Raw genomic sequence first — 24,810 nt, forward strand, 5'->3', positions numbered from 1 at the left:
TAGTGTCATGTTACTCTAATATTTATTAGAGTAACATGACACTAAAAGTATCCACATGTGACATATAAAACTCTATATAAATATATAATTAATATATTATGTAAATATTTGAATTCTTAATTAAATACGAAAAAGTAAACAAATAGGTCAGGCAGGCAAACCAATTTTTTTTAAGGGCCTAAATCTTAACCTACTTAGTTACATATATCTATTCAAATGTCTAAGCTATTTTTTTTTAAAGATAAAAAATATAAGCTTAACTTGTTTGTTAAATTGGTTAGACTGAAAATGTTACGTCATAGATCTCTTGATGAGATGCAAAATTACATTTTATGTTTTATATCTTAGAATTTATATTTTTATTTGATATAAATTAGTTCTATTAGGTTTTTAAAATATGCTATGTTCCGTATGTCTTTTTTTTAATGGTTTCTTTTATTTATTTTTCAAGTGAAGCCTTATAGAATTTGAGGTAATCCGGCCATATTCTTTTTCCAATAAATAAAAATAAGTGAAACCCATTAAATATTAAGCATAAAGAAGTAAATAAAATAGCTACTAGGTAGGTCATTTTATAACTTTAGTAAACTTTAGCAAACAATGCATTAAATCTTCGGTACTGGATTACTAAATAAATTTCCTCCCCAAAAGACTTCACCCAGTTTAAATTTACATAGGGGTGGACAAAGTCCTCCACCTGCATTTCATAATGAATATAATGTAAACAAAATGTTACATATTGACTCGAACTTCTTAGCGTGATTGATTCAAATTTACAGCTGATATTTACATTTAAGGCAATGTACCACACCAAAATTAAGTGGATGAAATGCTGTCATCTCTTCAAGGCCCATTTTTTATCAATATCAGAGAAAACAATCTCCTGACAACGTAAAAGTCCACTGGCTCCTCCAAAGCACAACCATCTCTCACTACCCTTGTTCATGTTCCATCTCACTCTATGGAATGCAACAATTTTGGGAGGAAAAGCTTCAGGTATACTCTCAACATCTGACTTTTCATTATCAACCGCTGGAGTACTTGTTGACACATCATCTCCGCAAACAAGAGCTGTGCTTTCTGCTGGTTTTTTCTTGCTGGTACCACTCAATTTTGGTCTTTTTGGCGGCCCCACAGAAGACAATGCTTCCTCAGATCCAGATTCCAAACCCAAATTGTTACCATCACAGAGGGCTGCAACAAATTGAAGACTTGATAAAATATTCTATTCTCATAAACTATAGCAATTAATCATATTAGTATCAAATCATAATTAGCAAGGCTGACCTAAAGTCTTAGAATCAGAAGCTTTTGCCATTTTATTATTATTTGCACTTTTGCTAATTTTTGACTTGGATAATAATTCTCGGAAAGATTCAGCATGCCTGCTCCTTTCATATGACTTCCTCAGCGGGAAAGGAGAGTTTGATACTGGAGTATTGATAACGAGAGTTGATTCCTCCTCAGTTAACGACCCACAAAGAAAAAATGGGACTCGATTGCGTGAACCATCTGTATCCAATCCTTTAGTAGTAAGCTGAGTACAATAAAAGAAAAAAAGCTCAGATTTTTTTTTTTGGGGGGAATATTCATATGCAAATAAGCAAGGATTGCAGTTATAATTTTGAAAAAAAATTAGTTACAAAATTTGAGGAATACTGTCACAACTGTACTTTTAACATAGATTATAAACCAGAGTCCTCTCTCAAATTCTTGTTCCTTAACAAAACATCCAGGTCTCACAGTTTTAAGAGAATATAAGGTTGTCCATCAGCCATCAATAACTGTCGTAAGGCAAGCGGATTATTTCTTTAAAAGGCTCCATGTCCTGATATTGCTTCACATTTAACTTATTTTGTATTGGCTTAATTGAACATTTAGTCCCTTTATAATGTTCGATGTGTGATTCTGGTTTACCAATAATTTTTTGCAGCAATTAAATTCTCCAGTTTTTGTAACTGTAAAAACTAGGTGCCTATGACAATCAGGACACTTTACTGAGCAAAGCATCTTAATAGACTCACTGACGACTTCAATTTATTCAAATGTCATTTTATATTTCATCTATTTGCATTGGGGGATTAAAGACAGAAGGTCCTAATTTTTTCAATTACAAAATTGGAGGAATTGATATTTGCAAAAAATTATTGGTGGACTAAAATCACAGATTGACCATAGTAAGAAGAACAAAAGTGCAATTAAGCCTTTTGTATTTTTTTTAAGTAACCTATTCAAGGCTAGACGCTATCGACCTTCATCTTACATTTATGTTTTCTGGATTAGAGAAAATCATCATGGGTTCACAATATTTATATCTGTATAATACGTCTTACACTCCTAATTCTCAAGTCCAACACAAGATACAAGACAGCTTCCAATATATATGCTAATAAAATTGGCATTAGTCCCATAAATGAGTGCAGCCAAGCAACAAAAGCCTTTCGCCAGGATTTGCTACTAGATTTACAGGATTATGAGCTGAATATGTCAAAGATCAACTCCCCTAAACATTTTAAGTTATTAAGTGAAGGAAAATTTATATCATTGACATGAGTCCCCTCTCTCTCGAGAGTATTTTAGGCTTGAAGTATTAACAATGCATAAGCCAGTTTTTCCTTGTATTGAAATTCAACTTAATTATAAAGATTGAGGGCTATAACGATCAAACTACCATGCCAAAAAAATAGGTGTAGCCAATTGCAGGTGATATCTCCAACAAAATGTTAAGACTGACCTGAAAACGGAAGGCAGTTCCATCGGCACAGCAATATGCAACCATGCCTAACATAATAAAATAAAACTCATCATCTAGTTAATAATAAATAATGACCTGCATTGTTTAAGTGACTCATTATGATATTTAAAAAACTTAACAGTAACAAATTTATCATTACTACATAACTTGCTTGCTGAGAAAAACAGTTACCTTTGATAGGGTAAGATTGATAGTACATAAGTTTTTCTATGCCTAAATTTTTCTAAAAGTAACGAGATTCAATAATTAGATTCAATAATGATGACGTCAATAAAATAGTGCATACCAAAAAAGTACCTGTTATACGTGACACCTGAACACTCCAAATGGCAGAAGATGAATACGAAGAACTGTGCATCCCAGGTTGCTTTTTCCCATTGTATGTAGTCCCACTTACAGGGAGATCATTAACAGTCTTCGCCAAATTAATGGTTCTCACTGTTCCATCCTCAAAGGACATAATGATGCAACTATGAAGTATAGCAAAATAGCTCTGGGTTAATCAACATGATGAGCTCAGACAGCATTTGATCCAGTTAAAATCATGTATTACCTTGGATTTGACAGCCAATCCAGACAGTATATGATTCTTGGCGCAGGATGGAGGCTCCTCAAATGACGAAATGGATTACTACAAATAAATTTGCATTCATAAAGCAAGGAAACAACAAAACTAATTACATATGAGCATATAGATAGTACAAAGTAATTTTGCCTCAACAGTTGATTTATTATGCAATGCTCACAATATGAATGCAAATGAACTGAGATCACATTCTTGAGGATACAGAATTAAAAAAGACATATGTATCTTCTATCTTTATATTCACAAGTCAAAGCTTCACCAGCACAAGGTTCTTGAAGAGAATAATACTTGCTTACTGTAAAGTGTAAAAACAGCTTTACAATTAGTCATAAACTAGGATAGTGTACAAAGCAATTTAGCTAGGTTCTACTGTCAACAAAAACTCCAAATTCCTACTTACCTTCCATAACAGTAAATTAAGGGCCCAACTGTTTAAGCTTTTTTAGGAGAAAAAGTGCTTTTTTCATTAAAAAGCATGTCTAAAAAAATTAAATAATTAATTTTTTTTCAAAATATAAGCAAAAACATAAAAAAAGAGTTGTTTTGCTTTTCCTAGAAGCCCAAAAAAATAGCTTATGGAAAAAAAAAGTTCTACAAAAAGATATATTACAAAAGCACTTTTTTCAAAGCTTATACAAATGGGCTCTAAATTCTATTGCCAAATAAAAGCAATTTTGTTCACTGGTCAAATGCCACAAAAAAAGTGCTTTTAGGTAGGACAAAAAGTCCCTTTATATTACCAACAACCATGGGTTCAAGTGATAAGGAATTTTTTCCCCTTAACTAGAGGTATCAATAAATCGGTTTGAAAAATCCAAAAAAAAAAGGTTCTTTTATGTTGTTTAACAGCACATGCAAACAGTATAAGAAACCATCAGTTTTAATTTACAATGGAGCTACTATGAGCAATAATACTAATGTTAGACTAAACATGCATTACTATCAAATGTTGTTAGAAAACTAGGGTTACAATGTTATTAGTTTTGTCGTATTTGTAAAGAACCAATTCAACCCAAAAGCTTAAGTTGTTGGGTGAGGTTACATTAATGGTTTTATATATATCAACACGCCCCCTCACACGAGAGACCACTGGGCTTGAAGGGTGGACAATACACACAGGCCCACCTACCTGTGCGAACAAAGAAATTCCACTTGAAAGAAAGTGGGGGGCGGCGAGGATCGAACCCGGGACACGAGGCTCTGATACCATGTAAAGAACCTTTGGTTACACCACCCCAAAAGCTAGCTCAAAGAGTGAGAGTGCCCAAGGCCTTATAAACTTCACATTAGTTGCACATACAATCAATGTGGGACTATATATCTCAACACGCCCCCTCACACAAGAGCCCATTGGGCTTGAAGAGTGGACAATGCAACAGGCCCAGCCTACCTGTGCTAAGAAATGCCACAAGAGAAAGTGGGGGGCGGCGAGGCTCTGATACCATGTAAAGAACCAATTCAACCCAAAAGCTTAAGTTGTTGGGCGAGGTTACATTAATGGTTTTATATATTTCAACAGTATTAATGGTATTGCACTATAATATGCAATCAACAACAACCAAAGCCTTTCTCACTAGTAGCACTACAATACTATAACATATAAAATGAATATTATTGAGAGCCCTTTTTCCTTCTTTTCCACCCAAACACTATAATTTCATCATGTTATTAAAGCAATACGATCTTCTGTGATCTAATCCAATCACTATTCTGCTAAAGTTTCCAAAATATGAGTAAAGAACCAATTAACCCAAAAGCTTAAGCTATTGGGTAAGGTTACATTAATGGGTTTTTTATATATATCTAACACGCTCCATCACACGAGAACCTATTGGGCTTGAAGGGTGGATGATGTATTAGGCCCAGCCTACCTGTGTTAAGAAATTCCATAACAGAAAGTGAGGGACGTGAGGATCGAACCCCTGACACCGAGGCTCTGATACCATGTAAAGAATCAATTCAACCCAAAAACTTTAGCTATTGGGTGAGGTTACATTAATGGTTTTTTATATATCTCTAACGTTTGGTTTTCCTCTGTTTACCTACTGTAGTTTCTGGTGACTCACATTTTGTAGTAGCTTTCCCACTACCTGTCAGAGTGTCCAATTACTTTTCCAGCCAAAATCCCTCCAGACTAGCTTGCTCACCCATTCTGATCAAGCACAGACCTGTTTGGCCCATCCGCTCACTGGAAACTTGCTGGTCTCATTGCTGGAATATTAGGATTAGAACAGTAGGGTTATTATGTTATTAGTTTTATTGGGCTAGGCTTGTAATACTTGACTTATTGGCCTCCTTTTTCTCTTTTCCTCCTCTTCCACCTAAACCATATAATTCCAATACTTGTGATGCTCAATTGCTCATGCTCCTAAACAAAAAATATCTGTGCTCTAAAGAAATTGCAGCATGTGCCAATTTTTTCCATACTTTAATTCTAAACTATAACACCATAACAGAAAAATTGAAGAGGAAATGCTTTTGCACCTATGGTGTCATTGCCATCCTTTTCTTTCTTTCTTTTTTTATTATGTGTATTGCAGGCTTCTAGTACCTGAACCAACCATCAACTTTGGAGGGCCACAAGGTCAATAGCATGCTTCTATAATGAATATTATGTTTTAAAAAAAAGAAATATATTACTTAGTTATTAGCTTCCACTTTCCAGCTTGTGTTTCTTTTTCTTTATAATGAAAAGGAGATAACTTTGTAAATGGGAATGGATCCTCTAATGTTTTATTTCACATGACTAGGTTATGTGAAATGATCTCAATCGTTCATAGACAAATCAACAATTATTCTTTCCTCACTCTCCATCTTAATGCATTCTCTCTCGCTCTTGTCACCATTAATTTGTCTATGGACAGTTAATATCATCTCACATGACCTGGTTATGTTAAATGATCCATTTCCCCTTTGTCAATAGATATGATAAAAATTTTAAGAGGCCTGCACAGATATTTTCTGATCATGGTGGCCTTGTAAGGTAAACTCAGGGAGCTCAATGTATCAATATCATTTGTTTATGACGTGAGCGCGTGACAAATGTTTTGGTTCTCAAGGATTATTTAATGGTTTTGGATTGGAAGTTCTGGTGTTTGGGCTAGCTCAAGAAGAATGAAGTGGGAAAGAGAAACATTGCAGATCTACATTCAGAGAGCATAGCATAGCATATTGATGAAATATAAGACTGAAATGTATTTTTCATATATTGATTGACACCCAAAGGGATCTTTATATACAGATTACAAGGTAGTTAAGGAGTTGAAGTAATAAATAAAATACACAATAACCGAAGAGACATCACACTACTCAAAGGGACAAGTAGCTAGAAACAAGTAAAAAACTCTAGAATATTCTACACTCCCTCTCAAGTTGGGAGATATATATTGATCATCCCCAACTTGCTAATTAAATCCTCAAAGATGGGTTTGTGTAATCCTTTGGTGAGAATGTCGGTTGTTTGCTCCTTGGTAGGTATATATGACAAACATACACTACCCTCCTCCAATTTTTCTTTGATAAAATGACGATCAACCTCCACATGTTTGGTTCTGTCATGATGTACAGGATTTTGAGCAATACTTACTGCAGCCTTATTATCACAATAGAGTCTCACAGGTAAAGAATAAGATATCTTTAATTCTCCAAGGAGCCTTCTTAACCAGATTCCTTCACAAATGCCATGGGCTAGCGCCCGAAATTCTGCTTCTGCACTGCTTCTGGCAACAACAGTTTGTTTCTTACTTCTCCAGGTCACAAGATTTTCCCAGACATAGGTACAATATCCTGAAGTGGATCTTCGGTCCATAGCAGAGCCAGCCCAATCAGCATCTGTATAGATTTCTATCATCCTCTTGTGTCCCCTTTTAAAGAGCATTCCTCGACCAGGGGTGTTTTTGAGGTGCTTGAGGATTCTATAAACAGCACTAAGGTGTTTTTCCTTAGGAGAATGCATGAATTGGCTAACCATGCTAACCGCAAATGCAATATCAGGCCAAGTGTGAGATAAGTAGATCAGCTTCCCTACCAACCTTTGGTATTGCTCCCTGTCAACATCTTTTCCATCTTCAATTCCCAATTTAATATTGGGTTCAACTGGAGTTTCTGCAGGCTTGCACCCAAGCATACCTGTTTCTTGTAGCAGGTCTAGAATATATTTCTTCTGAGATAAGGAAATTCCCGCCTTGCTACGAGCAACTTCCATTCCAAGGAAATATTTGAGAGATCCAAGATCCTTTAGTTCAAACTGACTAACTAAACCCCCTTTTAAAGATTTTATTTCTTCCCAGTCATCACCTGTGACAATTATGTCGTCAACATAAACAATGAGGATAGCAATCTTGCCACTATCGGAGTGTTTAAAAAATAAAGTGTGATCAGTCTGAGCTTGGATAAATCCTCTTTCTTTAACAACACGAGTAAACTTTTCAAACCACTCTCTAGGGGATTGTTTAAGTCCATAAAGAGATTTCTTCAACATGCATATTGAACCATCTCCCTGTTCAAAACCAGGTGGTGGATCCATGTAAACTTCCTCATGTAAGTCCCCATTTAAGAAAGCGTTCTTTACGTCCAATTGATGCAAGGGCCAATCAAGGTTGGCAGCAAGTGATAGTAAGACTCGGATAGAGTTAAGTTTGGCAACGGGAGCGAACGTCTCCTGATAGTCTATCCCATAAGTCTGAGTAAATCCTTTGGCAACCAATCTGGCCTTATATTTGTTGATGTTGTTATCTGCATTAAATTTTATTGTGAACACCCATTTGCAACCTACAGTTTTCTTTCCTCTGGGAAGTGCCACGGACTCCCAAGTTCCATTTTTTTTAAGAGCATCCATTTCTTCAAAGACTGCATCCCTCCATTTAGGGTCATTAAGTGCCTCTTGGATATTTTTTGGTATTTTTGTACCGTCTAATATAGTGTTGAAAGCACGAAAACCTGGAGATAACTTTTCATATGAAATGTGATGAGAAATAGGATGAGCAGTGCAAGATCTAGTACCCTTTCGAAGGGCAATGGGCACATCTAGGTCAGCTGTACCAGTGTTCTCAAGTGGATTGCTGGAACTAGGACTCGGGGCAGAATCCTGGCAGTCTAGAGGATCTTGAGGAGATTTACGCCTGCTGTAGAATTTTTCCCATTTACCGGGAGGATCTCCAGTCTCTGGTACAATTGCTGTCCTTGTCTCCTGTACATTAACTCCCCCTGACTCCAAAGGTAAAGAAACAACAGATGTTTCCAAGGGTAAAGGTAAGACAGTAGAATTATTTGGATTCCAAGACTTGTCTTCATTTATACCAATAGACTCCCCCTGAAGAGAAGTCGAGGGAAAAAATGATTGTGTTTCACAAAAAGTAACATCCATAGAAACAAAGACCTTTCGAAGAGAAGGTGAGTAGCACTTGTAACCTTTTTGATTAGGAGGATATCCTATGAAGACACATTTAACAGACTTATGATCAAGTTTGGACCTTTGATGTGGAGGAATATGAACAAAAACCACGCAGCCAAACAACTTTGGAGGAAGGGAAGAGAGAGCCCGAAAGGAGGGAAAAGAGCGGGTAAGGCAAGATATGGGAGAATGAAAATTCAGGACGCGAGAGGGCATCCGATTGATGAGATATGAGGCAGTCAAGACAGCCTCCCCCCATAGGTATTTAGGGACATGCATTGTAGACAAGAGGGCTCTAGCAACTTCAATGAGATGTCTATTTTTCCTTTCAGCCACCCCATTTTGTTGAGGGGTGTTAGGACAAGAACTTTGATGGATAATACCTTACTTGGTTAGGTAATCACCAAGAACAGAATTAAAATATTCAGTACCGTTGTCAGTTCGCAGGATTTGGATAGAGGTCTGGAATTGAGTTTGTACCATAGCATGAAAATTTTTAAAAGTGGCTGCAGCTTCAGACTTATCTTTTAGAAGATATACCCAGCATACTCTAGAATGATCATCAATAAAGGTAATACACCAACGAGTTCCAGATATATTTTTTTCACGAGCTGGGCCCCAAATATCACTATGAATCAATGTAAATGGAGACGAAACATGATAATCTCTAGGGAAATAAGAAACACGAGAGTGTTTTGCAAACTGACAATCATCACAAAAAAAGGAACTTGATTTTTTGTTGATAAATAAGTTTAGAAGCAGCTTTTGAAGATAAAAGAAATTTGGGTGTCCTAAACGACGATGCCACAACAAAACATCATTACAATCGTCTGATAAACATAAAGAGTGATTTGCAAAAAATCTCTTTTCATGAGAATCTTCTTCAAAATAATAAAGCCCTTCTTCCTCTCTAGCACTGCCAATCATCAGCCCCGAATCCTGTTCCTGAAAAACACAATGCAATTCAGAGGAAAGTTTACTAATAGAGATAAGGTTACAAGTAAGAGAAGGGACATGAAGGACAGAATTCAGAGTAATATGTTCAGAGAGCTTAATGGATCTCTTTCCCGCAATATTAGAGAAACTACCATCAGCAGTCCTTATTCGTGACTGGTGATAATAAGGGGTATAAGAACAAAACAGGGATGCATTACCTGTCATATGATCAGAAGCTCCCGAATCAAGAATCCAACGACAACTATGATCAACATGGAATGCCATACCTTGTTGAGCAACATGACTAGTTGCCTCAGCAGATTGAGACATCACCTTCTGAAATTGCTCATAATTCTTACCGTTTAAACGGTGGTTAGTAATCTGTATAGCTGGGTTGTCTCCGGAAGACGAAGAACAGGGAAGAGGAAAGACACCAGAAACATTACCGGATGATTTTTCAGAATGCTTATTCTCAGCCTCAATATTTTCAACTTCCATTGTTCAAAATAAAAAAAAAAAGCAAAAAAGGAACTCCAGTCGTTCAGAACCGAAAAATCACGAAGAGGAACCAACTGGACCCAGCAAGAAGAGTGCTCCAATCGTGATTTAAACCCCCAGAACAGGAAGAGGAAGGCCAGGCGAGCCGTTCTGTGAAAGCCGCGTGACAAACGGAGGCCGGCAGGGCGGCGCGTGGCTCACACGCGCCGGAGAGGCAGTTCTGCAGTGGCGGCGCGTGGCTGACTTTCCGGCGACGGGGCTGACGTGGGTCGACTCGGAAATGGCTTCTGAGTCCAATGGTGGCCTTGGTTTCGTGATTGGAGGGGTCCAGATATGGTTTCTGAGTTATTTTAATAAACAGTGAAAAATGGAAAATGGAAGGAAACGTGGAGGTTTACAAGATGACCACAGGATAACCTGCTCTTGATACCATGATGAAATATAAGACTGAAATGTATTTTTCATATATTGATTGACACCCAAAGGGATCTTTATATACAGATTACAAGGTAGTTAAGGAGATGAAGTAATAAATAAAATACACAGTAACCGAAGAGGCATCACACTACTCAAAGGGACAAGTAGCTAGAAACAAGTAGAAAACTCTAGAATATTCTACACATATCAATGTTCCAGATCCACCCACCAAGTTGATTAGCTGGAGTTCTAAGAAGATCCAAAGTTGGCTAGAATTTGTGAAAGAGAGAGATTATCAGCAATAATTAGAAGCACAGAAAAATGTAAATGGGACAATGTGCAAAAAAAGAAGCCCAGAAGCGGAAACAAGAAACAATCAAGAATTTTAGTTCAAATTGAGACATTTCAGATTCCAGTCGTTGAGTCAGTTCTCATAAAACTGGATAAGTCACGTGACATGAGTCAACTCAAAACCAGCCGATCACAAAATTCATACTGGCCTGTTACATAATCGAGTTACATGCTGCTCAAATTGGTCAAGATACCGGTTCACCAGTTTGCTGGTCTGGGCCAAGTTTTGTAACATTATGTGATTTAATTGCATCCTCATTTGTAAAAAAATTTAGTATGAAAATTATATTCTATTAAGATGGAATGCAACATTACAAATAAAGATTGATGTCTAAAATGAACTAAAAAGAGATAACATAACAAAGTAAACAAGCAAAAAAGAAAAAGGAATAAACTCACCGTAGGTCCCAAAACTTAAGGCCTTCATGTCCAGCGGTTACAATTATATTAGAACTCTCTGGATCACTGAAATATTATAACAAATCACATATCCCATTCAACATTATGAAGGTAAAAGGATGAACAAAGGACGTAAATACAGATGAATTTAGATATATGATATTTGCCGATGTAAGAAACTGTAAAGAACCTTGAGATACACCACCCCAAAAACTAGCTCAAAGGGTGGGAGTGCCCAAGGCCTTATAAAGGCCACATTAGTTGCACATACAACCAATGTGGGACTATATATCTCAACACGCCCCCTCACACAAGAGCCCATTGAGCTTGAAGAGTGGACAATGCAACAGGCCCAGCCTACCTGTGCTAAGAAACGCCACAAGAGAAAGTGGGGGACGGCGAGGCTCTGATACCATGTAAAGAACCTTGAGATAGAAACTAATGCCTTGTTTATTGTAGCAATCTTCATGAAGAAAACAAGGGTGCATGTATACACCATGGAAAAAAAATGATTGACTTGCAAATTATGTCCAGACACAAATGATGCTATTTTTATTACTTTTTAATAGGAAAGAGTTTGATTAAGAAGGAAAGCAGGCAGTCACATGAAAGAGAATTGATATCCTCTGGGCATGATAACACAAAAGAGGAATAAATCAATCTCTACAATGATTTCAAAAGCACACAAACACACGTATTAAGGAAATAAGTTTTACAAATTTTCTTAAAGACTTGTTTAGATTAGGTTGTAGCTGCCGTATCTATTAGAGTAATTTTATTCAACAAAGAGGTAAGACAGAGAAGCAAAAATCATAAATACATGCAAATTCTTTATAATCTACACAGAATTTAATTCTTCCAAATTCGTATAAAGATATACGATAAAAGCTATATAGATTCTATACAATCAACCGTCATGCCACGCCTGAGAAATTTCAATCATTACTAACCCTTCAAATGGAGCCCAGGCAACTGTTCTAATAGGAACCGTATCCCCACCGAAACAAAGCACAGGCTTTGTATCTGCAGATGAGCGCAAATGAGACAATAAACAACCTAGTAAATTTATTTCTCAACACAGCTTCCTTCCCTAACAACCAAATAGGTAAACATGAGACATACATCAGGTAACAAAAATATTACCATCACATTTTGAAGAAGCATTTGCAGAGAATTTCCACAAAGCAACCTAAATATAAAGCAAATTATATTAGTACTGAAATATATTGTCAAAAAAGATTTCAGATGACAATATACTGGTATTTTAACTAAACAATGAAATGAGAAACATAATAAATTATAGATGCACAGTTATTACAGAAAGATGAAGGAAGGGGATAAAAATTAAGAAAAAAAAATTAAAATGCGTTATCCCTTTTCCCTAGTAATCAAACTTCATGGGCAAATATATTTCCGAATTAAAGCAAGGTAAAGTTCAATTTAGAAAAGGCAAAGCACAGAAAATTGAAGAACATTTAGTGAATATTATACCGTTCCATCATGGCAGCCAGCAAGTAGATAGTCATGAGAGGGCGTAACTGACCACTCCACTGTTAGTGGAATGCTGTGAGATAAAACAATGGAGTAAATAAAAAAGCATCATGTAAATTCAATAACATTCTGCAGCTGCATCAATTAAACCAGCAGAAGCCAACAAGTCAATAACACTATATTCCAATAATCCAACGAGCCACCTTTTTCTAGTGATTCCAGCTTTTAACATCTTCCACATTGAATGAAGAGCAGAGGATTAAAAATAGGAGTAAACACCCTTTTTGGTCCCTGGCAATATCTACGAAATCCTTTTTTAGTCCCTGGCAATAAAAAAGGACCAAATTGGTCCCTAAAATTATGAAAAAAGGGCCACGTTAGTCCTTATGTCAACTCCTCCGTCACTAACGTGGCCCTTTTTACATACTGTTAGGGACCAATTTGGTCCTTTTTTATTGCCAGGGACTAAAAAGGATTTCGTAAATATTGTCAGGGACCAAAAAGGGTGTTTACTCTAAAAATAGTGTAAAGAACCAATTCAACCTAAAAACTTAAAGGGGGCGTTTGGTTCAGGAAATTTTTTTGGAATAGTAGGGAAATGAGATAGATAGAGAAATGATTAGAAAGATAGATAAAATGAGATAGGTAGAAAAATGTAAAAAAAAGTTGTTTGGTGGGGAAAAACTTTACTGAAAAAATTAGGTAACTTTATGAAATCAACAGTGCATTAAAAGCCAGATAACCGGTTTTTCGAAAAATCCCACCTTCAAATTGGGTTTCTAAACAGTGCGGATATCTATGTTTCTCATAAATCCAGACAAATTGGATAGATGAGTTTTTGGTAAAAAACGTTGAAACAAACATGGTGTTTCTAAAAGTCATACTTGAGAAAGATAGATATCCGCTGAGAAGCTCCCAACCAAACACCACCAAACTGTTGGGTGAGGTTACATTAATAGTTTTATATATTTCTAACAAATAGCAACTTTTAGTTCAGTAAAAAAAGTCTTAATATAACATGTTCTTTTAAAATGCACAAGGATTTCCCTCCCTCCTATCCTCTTTTTTTTTTTTTTTTTTTTTTTGTAATTTTTATAACAAGTTATTTTAAAAAGCATATTTTAAAACACTATACAGGGATGTAAATTGGTCACGCACATTGGAGTTTTTCAACCCAAACCTGAAAAACATCACACCAACCGCAACAGGAATAATATTACTTTACCTGAATGCAAATATCCAAATACTTCTATACAAAACAATCACACATACACAATCAGAACCTGAATTAGAGTCCCATTATTTATAAATGACATTATATACAAATTTATATTATGAAAAATAAGAGGGTTATTTTTTCAAAAAACAAAACATATGATGAGTTCATGAATTTTTATTGAGTTTAAAAAAAATAACAATATTACTGTTTGAACTTGGTTCATTTAAATTTGCTTTAAGAGTAAACTAATGAAAATTAAGCATTAAGAAAGCATGCACTTATGACCAAAAGTAATATCTTTTAATTCTATAAAATAATTTAAATTGATAATTGCAGATATATAGGATATGCTTAAAAAATTACAACTAAAATCACAAAATAAATCTAATTAAAATTAAATTCTTGAAAAAATTTAGTAAATATTTGTGTATGCAACAATAAGTACTTTTGATAAAATGGGTTCATTTATTTTATTTTTTTTAAATTGTGTTTACTTCAAATTTGTTTATCTAATTATTAAACACATAAATGAATTTAATTTAAATTTCTCTGAATTTTTTTCTTCAGCGATTGAATTTGTTCATGATTTATTTTTTAAAAAAAAGTAGATGGGTTTAAAGTCCACACAAGAAGGAGGAAGCATACCTTTGGAAGCCACCACGCTTCAACCTTGAGCATTTAAATACGGGCTCCAATTTTATAAAGCGTGGATCAGTGCCTTCTTTATGCATATAAATTGCTCTCAATACATGAGGAAGAGGAACCTCCCACCTGCAATTGACGAGTATAATGAAGCAACAACAAAAGCAATCTCACTTGATACTAGATAAAAGAAACTCATTTTTGTGGAGAAAAATCAATCAATTTGTCATTCAAAAGGAACAAGTTTTATCAATTTATCAGTGACCTCTCTACTTAAATAATTCCTTAGAAACATTGAAGAACAATTCTATGGAATATCTACAGCCAGTAGTGAAATTTATGATAAAGTTAGAAAGAACAGTATCATTTGAAATTACACAAGATATTATTAAGTTAATAGTGACTGACAAATTCTGTTATAAAAAGAAAAATACTGTCCTTAAAGGAAAAATGTTTAACTCAGAAAGGAGTAGAATTAGAAACCCACAGAGCCTACTGCCTGCCCATTCCATTCATCCTGCTCTTGTGCGTAACATAAATCTCTCCTGATTTTTTTTCCCCACATAAAAATCAGACTAGATCGTTCTTGTTTCAAACTGATTATTGTTCTACAGCCAATTACGACTAAAGACCAAAATTTTGTCCGCTCTTTTCCTTTAAAGATTTGTTGTTAAATGTTTGCACAGATAAAAAATATAAAAAAAATAAACTGAAAGACAAATAAAAAGTGTACTAACTACTGACTATTTATTTACTGATGTGATTTTACTTCAGCTTTTAGAATAAACTTTGTAACTATATACAATATAGATACCTGAATAACAAACTAGAACCACATTATGATCTTTTAGGTTTATTTTATGATAAATTGGCCTGGGAAAACACTTTCTTCTTATGCCCCATAGGTTGTACCACATTTCATTCAAACTATATCAACTGTCAACCCTAATTCGCTTTTCAAGTAATTGTCCTCTGTCCATTATGTTTCATTCAATTCAGGGGAGTTAGTTATGATATGGTTATTATACTATAATATTTAGAATTGTATTTACTTAAAATATTCAAATTTCTAATACCTGAAAACTAATAAAATATGCCAGTCAGTAGCAACATATAAACACAGTTAACAAAAATAAATAAATAAATCATTTAAGTATAGCGAGAATGAGGCTTATGACATCTTACACTTCTAGAGATCCATTGCCCAACAAGACAGCAAGATAGCCCATTCGGTGCTTACATAAGGAATCAGAAATGTTAGTAGGTCGCCATTTCACATCCCATGCCACCTTTCCGTTATGAGCTAGGCATGACACAACTCTTGGCAAAGTTACATCTCCTGGAATAGAACAAGCAGCTGCCTGAGGACCCAATTCTGAGTTACAATGCTTATGATTTTGTGCCTCATTCTCACCCTGTATCAATAATGGCTGACTAATATCTTGGTTATATTTCCCCTCCATACTATTAATTTTCAACCTACTCCTTTTAACAAGACTTTTTGGAATAGTATTGCATGCAGAAGCAGCTTTTTTGGCATGCTTTCCCTTTGTAACTGAATATTGTTGCAAAGCATATTCACTGCAATTGCCAGGAGTCCTATCTGGAGAAAGAAATTCAGCTGAATCTTCTGGAACTTGAACTACAAGAGCTTGCACAGATTGGTTCTCATATTTTGGATCAGCCGATGTTAGTTCATCTGAATTCTTTTTAGGTCTTCGTCTAGGTCTCTTCCCATTGAAATTACCATGAGCCACATCTGGACAAATAAATTCAGCTGAATCTTCTGGAACTTGAACAAGAGCTTGCACAGATTGGGTCTCACACACTGGATCACCAGCTGTTACTTCATTTGAATTCTTTTTAGGTCTTCCTCTAGGTCTCTTTATCAGTGATGATTTTTCATTCATGGCTCCATTTTTTTTAGGTCTTCCTTTTCTCTTGTTTGTAGCAGGAAATATTTCTTCATTCTTTTCAAGATTCCCATCTGGAGCAGTAAACTCAGTACAATTTTCTGCAAACTGAACAGCAAGAGCTGGCATGTACTGGGTCTCACAGTTCGTATCATCCACTGCTACTAATGTTAGATTCTTTCTTGGTCTTCCTCTAGGCCTCTTTATTTGTGTCGATTTGTCATTTGCGCCTCTATCTTTCTTAGGTCTTTCTTTTCTCTTCTCTGTGAGAGAAGATACCTCTTCGTTGGGTCCCCTGATATTTAGAAGACACCATATTTGGATGACACCTCTGCCAGTAAGTGAGGCACCCATCTTGTGATAAGAAGAGCCAGGTGGATGAGCAGCAACAGCAATAAACTAAAACAAATATCAGAGAGAAGGTCATTCAATTTACAACTTTTACAAAAAAAAAAAAAAAAAATGTCCATTATTTCCTACTTCCATGTTGGAAGAGTAAAGCTTAGTGTATCATTTCACTAACATACTAACATAAATGCAGACTGACAAAGCAACTACAACATTATTCCAAATATGTATATAAAGTATGTATAATGTAGAACATAGGAGAACTTTAAAATAGGAAGAAGAAAAAAACCAAAAACCTTCACATACAAGGCCTAAATCATCATTAAGGAAACTGGGAACCAAAAACCTGCTCCAATAGCATCAACTCTATTCCTCCCCCCTTATTTTTACTTCACATACAAGGCCTAAATGATGTTGCATGATAAAATAATAATAATAATAACAACAAAATTACTGTATTTTCCTTTGATGTGCCTCGGGCAAATGTGATTTTCCAAGCTGGAAATTATAAGAATTAAGTAATAAAAGAGCAATTTAAATACAAATTTGCTTATTATATTGATTCTTCTATGTTAATGATATTTCTCACCTATTGGTTGTGTTTTTACAGGAAAAGGAAGTGAAAATTATAAAGAGCCTGTTAACGCAATTTCACACGGGTGCGGAGCAGTACAAATTCCAGCAACATGGCGCGGACTGGCGCCACACTGGTGCGGACCCGCGCCAGTTTACGAACTGTGAAGCGGACACTTGGAAGTGGCGCCAACTGGCGCCGGTTTACGAATTTTGCACCGAAGCTTGCAAGTGGCGCCAACTGGCGCCAAAGTGAAGCCAACAAGCGCCACAAGTGAAGCCAACTAGCGCCACTTTTGGAGAACCAAATTGTCACAGTGGCATGGCGCCAGTTTTCGTGAATTCAGTTCCGGCTTTTCATATCAGGCAGAAGCATGGCGCCGACTGGCGCCGGTTTGCGGGAAAGTTACACTGTGCTGTCTGAGGGTATTTTTGGAAGAAAGAAGCGAGGTTTATAAATAGGATCCTCATGACAGAAGAAAAGAGGAATCATATTCCGAAGACCAGAGACGACGGTGGTGCTCAGGGAGAGTCTTGCAAGGAGCTATTTCATCTTCTTCTTGTAATTTACCAGGTTTTATGAATATTGAATATTTAGCCATGATAATGGTTGGCTAGTTTATTTTTATTGTAGTTAGGGTCACAAACCCTATGTGAACCCTTGTTACGACGGATTGGTTTACTTTTACTCGTTTATATAAATTATCTTTATCTCTACCCTGTGCGTATTTTATATTTTCTTTATTAGAACTGATCAATCTGATAGTTGAAGATAGTTTGAGGGTTAGAACCCTAGATAGGAATATTGGGGTTTTCATCTTGAAAGGGGGTAAGATAACAATTATTATGCATGCTAGGAATAGATGTATATTTAATTGCAGATGCTTAAATTATCGAGTTCATTGCTTAATGCCATGAGGAACATTTCAAGGAATTGGGGTTCCAATTGGGATTAAAGGGTTAACCTTGCAAGGAATTAAGGGTTACTATTAATATTTTTAGATAATAATTTATCTGAGTAATTATATAATTGAATATTGTAAATCAATCCAAAGTAAGAGGTGGGGATTATAAGGTGAGTGCACTCTAGCTACAATGCTTTTCTCATATTTTCTTACAAATCAATTCTCATCTTTATTGTTCTATTTCTCATAACAAAAAGCCAAAAACAAGTATTTATTTTCAGTTCTCACTTTTAAACAAATCGACAATATTTGTCACAAACTATTTGAACTCCTCCATTCTTGAAAGGACGATTATTTGATATACGATCACAATCCCTGTGGAGACGAACTTTTCTTATCATTATATTACTTGTGCGATCGGTATACTTGCCGGGAAGCATCATCCTCTTTCATCCATAAAAAGTCCTAAAATCTAGTTGTTAAGAAACCTTTCACAATCACCATATTGATCCTAAAACTGTTTCATTAACCTTATCCAGCCAGAACCGTAACTTCTCCACTACCTATAAAAAGCCCCCTAACCTCTGACTTCCTACTTTATTGTCACAGTAAAACACTAAAACCCAACCCCATATTGTCAGGATAAAAAATAATACCAAAATTACTATATTTTCCCTTTAGTCCATAATAGTCCTAAAACCAAGTCATTAAGAAACTTTTCACAATCAACGTATTAAAAATTTGTTCACCAGGAAAAAAAAATTCCCATGAAACCCCGACAAGCGAAGGTTTATACACAATCTTTTCCATGTATTTTTGCAAAGAGATTGTTTCCTTAGATTCAAATCAGTGACCTTTCATGCACAAAGGATCAATTGTATCACTGTTCAGGCTCACCCTCAAATTTGTTTACCATTAGATTTAAGAGAGAGAGAAGAGAAAAAAGAAATCTTTATAGTTGTACAGCCCATAGCTTCTGCTGCTATTTTGTTTAAACTTCGTTACATCTTTGCTTTCAAACTCCAATATTTTCAGAGCCTAGTTCAACACTAGAAGGCAAGTTTCTTAACTTCTCCAACCTTACCTCCCCATGAAATTTCAAATAGGCTATCAACCTTAACATTTGAGATATCAGAGCCATCAAACAGACAGATTCACCATTTAGATTGCATTCAAACTTTAAACATTTCCCGTAACAATAAAAATAACCAACAGCAAGGCTCAATAGATGTCTTAAAGGAAGAGAGAAAACCAAATACCTCACATTCAAATGAACAATCAGGCTTTTCATGTATCCGAGGACACCAATCTAATGCCCATACAGGGCCTCCAGCATTCATCACAAAATCTCTGCTACAACAAGACTTAAGTATTAAGCGAAGCCAAGTTAAATAATAAGTAGAGATGGAATACTTTAATTTATCATAAAGTTCAGATATAAGTGTTAAATGATTGATACAAACATGCACTATAAGTATAACTCCGTAGCAATGTCATTGAATAAACCAACACAAATTCCTAATATCTTAGCCATACCTGGATTCCCGAGAATTGGCATCCCCAAGTTGATCCTCCCATCGCATATTATGCTAAGAAAAACACACACAATGATAATATTAAAAACCTTTTTGCAATACAAAATCTGTAACAGACAGTATAGTTATTAATTAAAACCTAAGAGTGCATTTGTTTCAAGGTATTAGGTAGACTATAGCAATTGCATTCTTTACAAAATTCATCTGATAATCAATATACAATATTATTCCTGCTCATAGTATTTCTAGTAATGTCATTCTTGGGAATACCATTATTAACTTGAAACAAATGCCTCCTATAAGGCAAATTGTTCTGAGGAAATTTATGTAGTCAAGACTAGCCCTGAATGGGCAACAAATAAGGAATAATACAATACAAAAGTAACAAACCGCTTGTACCTTAGGAACAGTGGCAGACGAAAACTGAGGTAAATTTATGGCACTGTCATCCTTTCCCTCAGAGCTCTCAGGGCTCCCAAGTCCGTAAGCAAACATAATGCTTCTTGATGGATATTTAAAATCTCTCCATTCTCTGCACATTTAACGTCAACAAAAAAAATAAGAAATTAAAGAGGTGCTTGGGAACTTCTATAAACTATATATCCAAATCCAAGTATATCACAGCCTGCTTTTAAACATAATGTGTTAGGTAAATACCTAAATTTTTCAAAACTGATTCTGATGGAAAAACAATTTTGAAATATATAATGTGATAAAAGTTCTTTACCATAGCTTCCATCATTGAACAGATAATAAGCTCAATTAAAAAAAAAAAAAAAAAAAAGAAATCGAAGCGTTTGTTTGTACCTTAAGAAAGTAACGGAGGAAGATATTCTCTGGATCTCGCTTTGCTCAAATGCAGCGTAGTGTTGTTCTTCCCCGCAGAGTTTGGCAATGGTGTCCATGTCTCTGAAAAAATTCTCAACCGAGAAATCGAACAGAGAAATCCTAACACCGGTACTTGTACGAGCATCACCACCATCGTTTGCGGCAACGACTATCGCAGAATCCTCAGCTGCTTCCACGCCAACTGTCTCGGCCGTTTTCTTCGTCTTCTTATTTATCTTCTTCCCTTTGAATCCAAATAGTTCAGCAATACATGCGTCCTCATTCGCTTCTTCCATTCCTAAAGGAATTTCAAATATTTGGATAGTAGGATTCGAACCCTAGACCAGTCACTCTGTTGATGGATAAGCCTTCAGTAGCCCTTCACTTATATTCGTATTTTATTTTATGTTACATATGAATTATATAAAAATATATTTTTTTTATAAATTAATTATTTTACATTGAATGGATATAATTGGAATTTTCATTTTTCTTACTTAAAAAGTAAAAAGTTGTATACCCGCCTTGGGAATAAAATTCCATTGCAATTTGCAGGATTTGTGATCAAAATGACATGTTTTATCAAAAAATTTATTCAAATATCACGTGAATAGTATTTTTTACTAGATTACCACGTGTTATAATTCGTTATCATTGATATTTTGTGGCCATTGCATGTGTCAGAGAATAAGAATTTTAATTTTATTTTCTGGAGGGAGGGTACCAAAGCGCGGAAAACAATTCAAAATGACAAATTCAATCGATAAAACTTCAATAAAACGATCTGTTCAGATAAAGAACAATTGCACAATGATAGTGTATCAAACTACACAATCGCATGGATATAAAACTGAAGCTAAACTACTTGCGATTATGTAGTATGAATAGACTGCGAGACATTGTGAGGAATTCAATTGCAATGTGTTAACATTATTAAGTAGCATGAAATTTAGAAATCCAGGTACCTACAAAAGAGACAGTACCTAAAAATGTCAATGCAATAGTATCAATTTATAACCCAGAATCAAAAGCAACACCAAAGCAATAATAACCACTGAATAAGTTTTGCGTATAAAACATACAACACTTGATATATAGGATGCATTTGATTTGTTAAAAAATAATGGACAACATAGCACAAAAAAAAATTGAACTTCAAAATTCAAATAAAATAAATAGGGAACAAAAAGCTAACTTAAGGACAAACCCCATTGCACAATGCTTTACTATTTGCTAGGATAGAGACGAGGGTCAATTATACTCAGTCTTATCATGATATTTTTACAAAGAGATTATTTCTTAAACTTGAACGTATGATCTTCTAGTCGCAATGAGCAATCTTATTGCTACTCCAAGCCCTCAAAAAGCAACTCAAGGGACACAAAATCTCTGAACTTTTGCTTACCACTAAATGAGATTACAAAATCTTGTCCACCGCACCAAAAAAGTAAAAGACCAATAATCCCTATTCCTTCATTGTCCTAGATTTATTTTCTACAAAACAAAAGGTATTAAGATAAATGGATATTGCGAATTTATTTTTTTATTTTTTTTGTAAATTATTGCAAAAATTTTAGTCCTAACTTGGGTTGTACTTTTTTATTTGTACTGTCACGCAATATCCATCGAACTCATCCATATAGTACGGTTTTTTGACCTTTTTGCCCCTCATTAATTAATTAATAACCAATTTGCCCCTCGTCCAGAACTATCCACCAATCTGCCCCTCTTTAAACGACTAACTTGAAGTTATAGCCGATTAAATGGTCAAAATTCAGAAAATTTGTCAACACGAAATATAGTCGATTAAAAATCCCTCTTGATCGATTAAATTTTGGGATTTTTAATCGACTACAACACAATATTTAGTCGATTAAATGTCGGCAGAAACCTTATATGTTGCAAGTTCTCGGTCTCATTTCGAATATTATCGTTGTGGAAACCAATATATCTCTCGTTTTTCATGTGTAATCCTTGCAATCCCAATGTATTTCATCCCACCGCCCGTAAAGCCTTAATATTGTGAAATCATTGTCATTGCACAACTCCAAACCCCCAATTTCAGAACCCTAGTCCAAAATTCATGTGAAAGATGAGCACAAGTCCAAACATGTATGTAACAATGATCTATTATGATGGAAAGCATTATGAAGGCCCCAATGGTGTTCAATTTGAAGAAAAAACGAAAATGTTGAAAATCAAACGGGGTACTACATACAATGAGCTAAAGGGGAGAATTCCCGAAAAATTGGGTCTGCAAGGCAGCCAATGCGTTCAGAGGATGATCGCCAGGGTAAAGTCTACAGTTGGTAAGGATGTTATATACTACATTGGTAAAGATACATGTGATAATGAAGATCTGGAATGTGTCATAGATGCAATTGTTGACCGAAAATTTCAAAAATTTGTTGAGATATATGTTGAATTAGATTGTGATCAATCTTCATCTGCACCCATGCATAGAAGAAGTGAACCATTTTTTGGTCAAGAGGAAAGAGTCGTCGATTTATCTGCGCATGCACCTGTCATAAGTCAAATAACACTGAGGGAAATAGATGAGGATGAGCAGGAGAAGGATATGGACAGTGATGAGGACGGTGAACCTGAGAGTGTTATTCCGCTAGGTGACACGTCAGATACTGACGTAGAGGGTGATTTTGACGCTGACACAAGCTCAGGATACCTGAGTTCCCTGGATACGCGACCACTTCGTGTTGACCCTATTAGCAGTGGTAAGATTCTTTTTTAAAGATTTAATTTAGCATTTCTTCTTTGTGTTATCATTGGTATTGACGGTGGCGTTATAAATTTTGACATAGGTTTTGAGATCGAGTCATTTTGGAACGAAAGCCCACATTATTCCTTCATTAATTGGGCCTACCCTAATGATGAAACAGATATATTGTATGGTGACGATGACTTGCACGGTGGCTGGCAATTAGGGGATCCATTATATTTGTATCAAGAGTTTTGTAGCAAATCTGAAATGCAACATACAGTGAAATTATATTGTATGAAGGCTCATCGTACTACCGTTGTGGCAAAAAGTGATGACCACAGATTTGTGATGAAGTGTCGACACCATAATGATGGATGTCCCTGGTATGTTAGGGCAATGTTGCCGAAGAATGGAAATACTTGGGTGGTCAGTAAGTGGGGCAAAGAACACACCTGCGTAAACAAAGGTCTTACCCGGATCATAGACAGTTGGATTCTGATGTGATATGTGCAGCCATTATCAGTACGTATTATTCGATGTATCTAACTTCCTAAAACAAATGTTTATGTTTATCAGTTTGTATTCTGACGGTTGATGAACAGAGTTTTTTGTTATTATATAGTTAAAAGAATATCCATCTTTAAAGCCAGTTCTTATTCAAGAGAGGGTACAACGTTTGTATGGATACAACATAATCTACAGGAAGGCTTGGAAGGCTAAAATGAAGGCCATTGTGAAGTTATTTGGTGACTTGGATAAATCGTACGCATTCTTTCCTGGTTGGCTGACATACATGACGCAGGTTAATGTGGGTTCTGTGTTCAAGATTGATACGGACCAATGTGTTGATGAACGTCGAGTTTACACGGATAAGGCTGTCTTTCACAGGGTATTTTGCACATTTCACCAGTGCATTGAGGCCTTCAAATATTGTAAACCCATAATCCAAATTGATGGCACACATTTGTACGGTAAATACAAAGGAACCCTTTTGATTGCTACGTCACAAGATGAAGATGGATACATTCTTCCTATTGCCTTTGCTATTGTTCCTCTGGGTGAGAGATTGGGTGATTGGTCGTGCTTTCTTAGCCACATGTGTTTTCATGTTACGCAGAGGCATGGCATTTGTCTAATATCCGATCGTCATCCCAGCATCATAAGGGTTGTAAGAGATCATGACGGTTGGCAGCCACCATTTGCGTATCGCGTGTCTTGTCGTTGCTTCGTGCGTCTCTCACTTTCGAGATCGCTTGTTCTTCTGCGTCCTGCCATTTTTACAAAATACCTACAATGAAAGTGG

The 24,810-nt window shown here is 35.6% G+C and overlaps 1 protein-coding gene across 1 annotated transcript; it reads right to left on the reverse strand.

Annotated features, from left to right (window-relative positions):
- Window positions 1-648: 648 nt before the first annotated feature.
- On the reverse strand, window positions 649-21,084 carry LOC133295556 (uncharacterized). The gene is made up of 15 exons (XM_061494396.1): window positions 20,768-21,084; window positions 20,360-20,492; window positions 19,962-20,014; window positions 19,685-19,775; window positions 15,872-16,998; window positions 14,690-14,815; window positions 12,826-12,898; window positions 12,478-12,523; window positions 12,285-12,357; window positions 11,335-11,400; window positions 3,309-3,386; window positions 3,053-3,225; window positions 2,735-2,781; window positions 1,288-1,537; window positions 649-1,194 (listed from the first exon to the last, which is right to left on the reverse strand). The coding sequence occupies exons 1-15, from the start codon at window positions 21,082-21,084 to the stop codon at window positions 836-838; spliced, it is 3,012 nt and encodes a 1,003-aa protein (XP_061350380.1). The 3' UTR covers window positions 649-835.
- Between the last annotated feature and the right edge of the window lie 3,726 nt (window positions 21,085-24,810).

The sequence above is a fragment of the Gastrolobium bilobum genome, unplaced genomic scaffold, assembly GCF_033153095.1.
Source record: "Gastrolobium bilobum isolate Gb01-03AN ecotype WA unplaced genomic scaffold, APGP_CSIRO_Gbil_v1 utg20779, whole genome shotgun sequence".
Lineage (NCBI taxonomy): Eukaryota > Viridiplantae > Streptophyta > Magnoliopsida > Fabales > Fabaceae > Gastrolobium > Gastrolobium bilobum.

Excerpts from the sequence above, each read along its gene's own strand:
- LOC133295556 (XM_061494396.1), bottom strand. The coding sequence starts at position 21,084 with ATGGAAGAAGCGAATGAGGACGCATGTATTGCTGAACTATTTGGATTC. Across the intron at positions 20,493-20,767 it reads TCCTCCGTTACTTTCTTAAG|AGAATGGAGAGATTTTAAAT; the intron begins GTACAAACAAAC and ends TTAAATGTGCAG. Across the intron at positions 12,524-12,825 it reads CTGGCTGCCATGATGGAACG|GTTGCTTTGTGGAAATTCTC; the intron begins GTATAATATTCA and ends CTTTATATTTAG.